Source organism: Takifugu rubripes, chromosome 2 (assembly GCF_901000725.2).
Source record: "Takifugu rubripes chromosome 2, fTakRub1.2, whole genome shotgun sequence".
Classification (NCBI taxonomy): domain Eukaryota; kingdom Metazoa; phylum Chordata; class Actinopteri; order Tetraodontiformes; family Tetraodontidae; genus Takifugu; species Takifugu rubripes.
The window spans coordinates 9,632,799-9,640,676 of record NC_042286.1 but is presented as its reverse complement, the minus strand read 5'-3'; the positions used below and the strand labels follow the sequence as shown (position 1 = coordinate 9,640,676).

The 7,878-nt window shown below is 48.1% G+C and overlaps 1 protein-coding gene across 3 annotated transcripts in view; it reads right to left on the bottom strand.

Annotated features, from left to right (window-relative positions):
* Positions 1-3: 3 nt before the first annotated feature.
* ttll5 (tubulin tyrosine ligase-like family, member 5) overlaps positions 4-7,878 on the bottom strand; it is a 35,665-nt gene continuing 27,790 nt past the window's right edge. For 2 of the 3 annotated variants that reach the window (XM_029826597.1, XM_011616913.2), the window contains 2 exons: positions 6,577-6,764; positions 4-1,360 (listed from right to left, as the gene is read on the bottom strand). In XM_029826597.1, the coding sequence (XP_029682457.1) occupies positions 1,192-1,360; positions 6,577-6,764 (357 nt within the window). In that variant the 3' untranslated portion in view covers positions 4-1,191. Of the gene's footprint in view, positions 1,361-4,003; positions 4,087-6,576; positions 6,765-7,878 lie in introns of all 3 variants that reach the window. The other variant, XM_003962624.3, reaches the window with a different exon arrangement.

Genomic DNA, 7,878 nt, shown 5'->3' with positions numbered 1-7,878 from the left:
GGCTCTGTTTGCAGTCTTTAACATTTATTCAAACATGTACAAATATCATTTACATCATGATTGTCAGCAGTGGTTGTGACTTCCAGCAGCACAGCATCTGTGGTAAACACACCCCCCCCCTGCTGACAATCAGTGTTTTCTGACATTATCGAGGTATTTACACAAGCATGCGCGAGTGTTGAATAAAACGGACCATGAAGAACCGGAGTACAACGTATACACAGGGATTTAGATTCTGTCTTCTATAAAAACTAGCATGCATCGGTCAAACACCACAAAAAAATATTGTTATTCTTATAAAACCCAGCCTGCTGTATTTCAATCAAATCTGTTGATTTGACAAAAACATGCCTGAAATTCAAGTATGGTCATCACTTATGCAGAGCACCTTGATATGTATCGCACTGCCTTCACCGCACTTGGAAACGATTCAAAAGTTCTCTTTAGCTTTTCGAGTGCAGACGGACTTTCTGTAATTAAAGCGCCCTGAGATGAGTCTGGAAATGGTCCCAAGAAACGTTGCATCCATCAGAATATTGCTCAGTGGCAGAATCAGGTCTGAAGCTACAGAAATGGCCGAGGGACCTTTGGGGAGAACGTGTCCATAATATGTTCTACCCGGTAACAATAATATACTTGTGATAAATTCTGGTCTAATTTGCAAGCAAAAAATTACTGCTTCTTTTCAACAGGGCAAAAACATCTTTAAAAAAAACTCCAAATCGATTAAAGAAAAGGACCAACGCATAAACCGTTAAATAAATAAATCTTCAGATTCTTTTGTTAAGAGCGTTGGACCTCCTACAGGCTGTAATCAGGGAAACCCCCGCCTCGTGTAACGGAGCGGCACGCGTCCCTCACTCACCAGTATAAAATAAATCACCAAATCCTGCCTTTAAATGCTGCCGGGGGCTTGAGAAACCATCTGCTGAAGACGATCTGTCAGCCAAGCGCTTCCCTGGCATCGGCGGCACTGGGAGAACGAGGCCTGACAACTGTTGGTAAATAGACGGGCCGGGGGGAAACCGGGGGGGGGGGCTGCGGAGGCCAAGTGATGTTGAGCCACTTAACAGAATCCCACTCTGCGTCGAAGGCTGGCATTCTTGGCCCCGGCGGCACATCCTCTCGCATGTCTGAAGCCGGATCGCAGGAGAGAGTTAATAGGGCCCCCGTCTGATGTCTGGCATGCTTTCATCTCTGGATGTTGTCCTCTCCCAGAATACACCTCTGCGAGGATGCAGTTACATGCAGGGACACCTGTCGGGCTGGCAGAGGGGAAAGGCTCGCCTCCGCACGCTCTCGTGTCATCTGTGGCCGGGCTCCTCCTGGCCCTGGACCAGCTTGTGGTACAAGGAGAGACCTAGAAGGCAGCAGCAACACCAGACAGGAGTTAAAACGGGCTACGGCTCTTTTTGTGTGCTGCACGTTTTTGGGTTGTGTCCGGAACTTTCTCCTGACTCTTTATCAATCTGGAACCACGCGAACACACAAATTAGAAAAATGGAACAGGCTTAAGTGTCTTTGCTAAAGCTAAAGCTAATCCGCCCAGTGCTTTACCAGCACATAAGCCATTGTTGAGATTCTCAGCCTTCACATTGATTATTTCAGCAAAAAAAAAACACAATTAAGGTTGTGTTAATGAGGTCAATGAGGTCATTTGAGTGTTGCGCTCAAATCATTCACATTCAAGGTGACCGCCGACTGGACAGTGGTCCTCCTGATTAAGCTTTCCGTCCACTTGACTGTCCACTCATCCCCGTGGACGCTCTCGCCTCATCCCAGCGGCCAGTCATCCAGTAGAAGCGGCATTCCCAATACAGTTAGGGCTGCTGTGTTTGTGCTCCCAAACAGTATTCCCTTTCATTCCCCTCTCTGTGCACTCTGTTTATTTTGGTGCTCTTTTACACCATGGGGCCTGACTGAGCCGGAGAACGAAAACATCTCCCCGACTTCCAATCCAATGACACGACCGCTGGAAGCTGCTTCCTCCGGTTTCCTCGGGATCGGAGAAAGACAAAGAGGCTGAATTCGCTCGAGGGTTCTGATTCCAGCGGCACGATCAAACGTGACAAATAAAAGACTCGAAGAGACGCCTAACTGGAGCAAAGTGACGGCTTTTAATCGAACGGCCAACAACTTACATAATGTATCCGAAAAGCAGATCACAGCCAATAACTGCTTTCCTTTCCAAACAAGGTTCCAAACAAAGTCTTATTTTAATAGAAAGAAGCACACGGTATCCGCCCTGACATGATCAGGCTCCCATTAAAATGGCACAAGTGCAGCGTTCATTTCCTGCTCAAACTAAAGCAATAAATCTTCACAGTCGCCAGCTGTGGAGCCCTGAGAACCTCGAGAAACGCTTCAAGGGAGCCATTGTGAAACACATGTGGCCGATATAATCTGGGTTTGTGGGCTTTGATAGGGCCGCGTCAGAACCCCTCCCAAGCGTCCCGAGTCAAAAGTCCGCACTAACAAAAAATGGGAAGGAAAGGGCAAAATGGGGTGAGCGGGAGGGAGGGGGGAGTGGTACGAGCAGAGAGGGGAAGAGTTAAGAGAGTACACAGGAGGGAGATAAAGGCAGGGTGTGATTAATGGCAGCTGACAGCTGATCATAGAGAATGCTCTCCATTTGGACCGTGTTCTAACTCCCTGTCAAAATCAATGAGGGGAACACAGTCATCTCACTACAAAGGTGCACGGTGCAGGCAGGGGGACCTGACACGCTCCTAAGCTCCAGCAAGACCCTGTCCCTTCTAATAACACCCTCCTCCCTCTGAAACGCCACACTGGCCCTCTGTCCTGCTGCCACTTTCATTCGTGGCTAAATGCTAATGCTGCTCATCTTTTCTCTGTCTTTGTTCAACTTTATTTAACCACTGGATGACTGCACACACTGATACCTTGAAAGCGCACGATCGCATGTCTGATGTTCCTGGTTAAAGTGGGAATAGCTGTTGGCTCATTTACTGTAGGCGACTTCCTTAACAGATATGAACCGCTGCCAGGGAAAACATTTCAATCGGATCAAAACCGAAAACATTAGAAGTGGGGCAGGGCTGCAAAGCGTTAAAGGTAATAAGAATTTCCCCCTTTGTGGCCTTAATGATGGAAAAAATGCGTTAAATATTTCAGAAACGTCTCCCAACAGATTCAGTTACAGTAATTGATGATTTTATAGGATGCTTGTTAACCTGAGCCAACATTCATACCGAAGAGAGAATGAAAAGAATTGTTATGGGAGGGGATAGGGGGAAAGTGTGTATGTGTGTGTGTGTGTGTGTGTGTGTGTGTGTGCATGCACGTGCATGTGTACGGCTACAGTGTTTTTCCGACAAGCTAATCTCTGGGTCGGCTTAACTTGGACAAGCAAGTGATGTGATGAATGGTTTGATTTGCTAGCGTGCGCTAACGTGCAGTGGAAAAAGCTCTCCGTCGGGCACTGGTGCATCGCTGGTACAGCAATAAGCTCAGAACTCCGTTTCGAGTGGAAAGACTTGTAATCAGGGCAGGATGACAGGGCACACGTGAGTTCATGCAACCACAATGGAGCATATTGCTCGGAATAACACGAAGGAAAGCTGCCTCTCTGGGGTGCGACGGGGCAGCCTCTTTGAAAGTTTTTGAAAACTCACAGGAGAGGGAGACTTAAACAAATTTGCGCCTGAGAAAATGCTGAATGATCAACGTGGTGCACTTCGAATCCCATTTATGCTCAGTGATGTCTGCATTTTAAGATAATGTAGGTAATTTTCCTGCATATTTCCTTTCATACACACACTAAACCAGTTGAGTAGTCATGACAATGTGGCTTTCTTTCACATCCTGCAGAGCTCCAAGGAGGCACGAGGTGGCTAAAAATACCCCGTGGTGTTAATCAGTCCTCCGCGGGGAATTTCCACCCGGCCTGGACACAGTCACGGGCGCTGGCACAGAGACGGCGTCGATGTGATACCACGTGGCAGCAAGGTTACGACAAGGTCGCCGCGTGGGTGAGACCCACCTGTTTTACCGCAGATGGCCTCGTAGACGGTGCGCTGGGCGCTGGACACACCTCCGCTGGCCGTGCACTCAGCAGACGTCTGCCTGTCAATCAGACATACTGTTAGCCCGCGAACTCCCCGCAGAAAACGTCACGTTAAAAGTGACAATCGCCAGAGAGACGGAATATCTATAGTGTTGCGTATTCACGCCCACGTGTCTGAGCGGAGTCATTTTATTCCAATATTCTCCATGTGCAGCTGAAGGCAAAAGGGGGGTTAAGTGTTTACTGAGTGCCGCTCGTAACCTGCTGTGACACAAGGAGGCCAAATTCCCGCTCCTTGTCCCGAGTGACGCCATTATGGCCCGGCGTCAGACAGAAAAGTCACATACGTGAGCTTTCTTATAGCTAACTTCATGCAGATGTCTGGAAGGCATGAACAAGGAATCATATCACCCTGTTCATACAGTATAATCATACGGCATGATTAAAAAAAAAAAGTGGTGGGGTGCCGAGCAGAAGAACATGTTTGTAACCTTATGCATTAAATCTGTTAAGAATGTTTAGAGGGAACAATAAATAAAGCTTAACTTGCATTAACCCCTCGCCCGGTAACAGCAGCTTGCCAAAGGAGCATTAACAAGGTAATGAGGGTACACACTGCCTCCTTGTAAGGGGCTGCACAGTTGTTCTTTCATTCCATTACACAACCACAAATAGAACAGGCCCACTTCAAGCATGGCATACCTCCACAGGAAACGACTCCTTTCATTTTGAAAGGGGGGGGGGGGGGGGGGGGGCTTGACCTCTAGGTTCTTCACATCACTTTCTTTGTCAACAGTCTCTCAGTCTGTCGCTTCACAGGTCAGGGACGCTGCAGGTGAGACTGGAATTTGAACTTCCAGCAAGTCTGGATGACAGATAAGCTTAAAACGGAGCCCCAAAAACCTCCGGAATGATGTGGCGGCTGGCGTTTTTTTGTGTTGAACCTGTCTTTATGTTATCTAAACTGACAAGAGTGGGATAAAGCTACACTGTAAACACACGTTTTCTGGCTTCAGTGTGTGTACAGTATCTTAAAACAACTACTGTTGTGGTTGATTAATAGAGGGAAAGAGGCGTTAACAGGGCTGCTGTAAGTGTCACCCTATTAGTAAAGCAGAAGATGACAGCCTCGGCTTCTATAGTTAGGAGTGAAACTCTCCAAAATACCAAATGCCCTCTTTTATTTGTCTTACAAACTTGGTGACTGTGGTGTATAGATGGACCGCTAGACAGCTTAGCAACCCCCAAACAATGAGCAACTTATTGGTGAAGATGCTGCCAGTCGAACATCTTTCCAGAGTCTCCTCAGCTTCTTCGAATCTGCATTAGTGTGTTTGTGGAAACACTTTCACGGATTTTGAAGCACAAGATTGACAGCTCGGGGTCATTCTATCGAGGTCTAATGTCACTCATCAGCATTTGGTGCCAAAAAGAAAACACCAGGTCAACTTTTGTCCATGAAGGAGACCTGAACTGTGTGTAAGCAGCCAGCACTTTAAACACAACTGATGCTAAACTGGGATGGACCTCAACAGCAGAGGCGTGGAGCAGCCCCTAAAACGAGCGCCGAAAGGAAAGGAAGCAACTTATTATCCACCATTTTCTGCAAACAATGACGGCCTTCGGCTCTGGACTTTAGTCCTGTTTCTGTCCCCTTCTCTTTATTCTTTCATTTCATTGTTTCCACCGGTGCAGTTTTGGTCCTGAGGCTTCCGTTTTTCCCACACTCTCCCCTGTCACACCGCTCCACCACAAAAATGCAGGACAGAGCAGAGTGTGAGGGGGCTCTGGAATTCCACATGCAGAGGATAAACACAGCCACCGCCAGGAAGACATACACAGGAGCAAACACCGGCTGCTCTAACCTATTCTATCACTCCAGGACTGCCGCTGCCCACTTAACCCTTCGTCTGCTGTCACGGACGCTGGAGTGAGAGCTCCTCACTGGACCGGTGTCATACTGCACGGCTCCGATACAGGCAGTGCTCCTATCCGGCCGCGTCCTTCCTTTTTGCACTGGCAGGTGCTGAACCACCCGCCCCCAACTGCTTTTAAACGACCTATGGGCCCTGGCTTGCTGTTGCTGTGTAATTTGGCTGGACGTCGTGGTAATAAAGTCATAAAGCAATCGGGTGAAATAGCTGGCAGTTCAAACCCCGTTTCTCCCTTTTTCCTTTTATTTTTCTTACTGCGCTCTTCAGCTTATCTCCAAACCAAACAGGATTTAAACGGCGCTCAGAGTCCGGGTCCTTCCACTGAACCACGCTCTGTTTACGGTTCAGACAGAAATCAGGCCTGTGATGAGGTTGTTTACTGAACACGCCGATACACCCTTGGAGCGTGCTGCTGCCCGCATATTCCGGCTCCCATTAACTTTAGCCATATCCTGCTGAACTCAGCACCCTCGCCATTTTCAGTCCACATGAAGCAGTCAATTATTGACACCTCGGTGCTGGAACTGAATGACGGTTATTATACAGTGACTTGTTAAACCCTTGGCTACACCGGATTTTAACCTCAACGCCTGAAGGGACGGAACAGGGTCTTACTTCATGAGCCGCTTTGCTGCTGTTTTCCTGGTCTGTCCATCTTTGGCACTGCTGGGCGGCTTTGGGATGACGCCGGGACCGAGACGGGACGGGACCTGACTGGGAGAAGGACCGAGGTGGACGCTCGTCGAGGGGCAAACGCTGGAGATGGCGGAAACCTGAGGAGTGGACTGCTCTGGAAACTGAGCCTAAGGAAAAGGAGGCAGCATTATCAAACCGATGGAAATACATTTTTGCTTGTTTCTTTACTCCTCGTTCCCAAAAAGGCTGCACAATGACCTCCCAAGACATAAAACAGTACTAAAAAGAAGTAGGAAATGTGAATTACAGTTTTGCAGGGGATTATCATGGGGGTGGGAGAATGTCATCCGTGTCAAAACTCGTGGTGTGTCACAAGAAATACTGCAGTTTTATTAATCCAGTATCAAAGGAAGCGCAACATTCTTTTTTTGCAGATGCCGAGAACCAAATTCTTCCCATCATTTATTTGTTGGTACAAGAATCTCTTCAAAGGCTTGGAAAGGTGTGGGCATGTGTGAGATAATACTGCTTTTTTTTCTCCTTCCTCCCTGACATGATATGAAAAAAGCCGCATTTCACTCGGCCCTCGCAGAGCAGGGGAATGCTGCGCGTACATTCCTTCCACGTCTCACGCCGACGCTATTTTCTCCGCAGCTTTATACGGCTATCTAACAAGCTAATGGCTTTCAAGCTTCATAGAGCAGCCGTTCAGGGATCCGGCGGTGTGACAGCGCATATCTGATGTAATTTGTGTGCTGATAAATGGCGAGCTGAATTTCCAGGTTGCGAGGCCTACAGTTGCAGCTCAGTGTGAGCGGCTCCAGGAAGGGTACCTTTCTTTGGCTGCCAGGTGGCCTGAGGCCAAGTCTGCAGAGGAGCCGCGCAGTCTGCATCCACTAACTAGAATGTGAAGCAAAGTGGCCGGATAGCCCCGTCACTCTCTCTGTTCCACACAATCACTTAAGGGTGGACTTTTTTCAGTTCATTTAATCATGATTAATTAGTTTTTACACAGGGCCATAAATAATCAGTAGAACGATAAAGGGGCACACAGGCAAATGTCTCGGCTAGAGTCACTGGATGGGTCTTGGCGTGCATTAGCTCCCACACAGACGTCCCCACTTTCGGTATAGACGCACATTTCTAGGTCAGACCAGCAAAGCCCGACGTGGGTGGAACAAATGGGGAGGGGTGGTAAGGTTTTTAGGGAGGGATGCCTGATTAGATGGTGAGACGAGCATATCCAGAGCCAGTCTTCTATGACCTCAGTTTTTTGGGGAA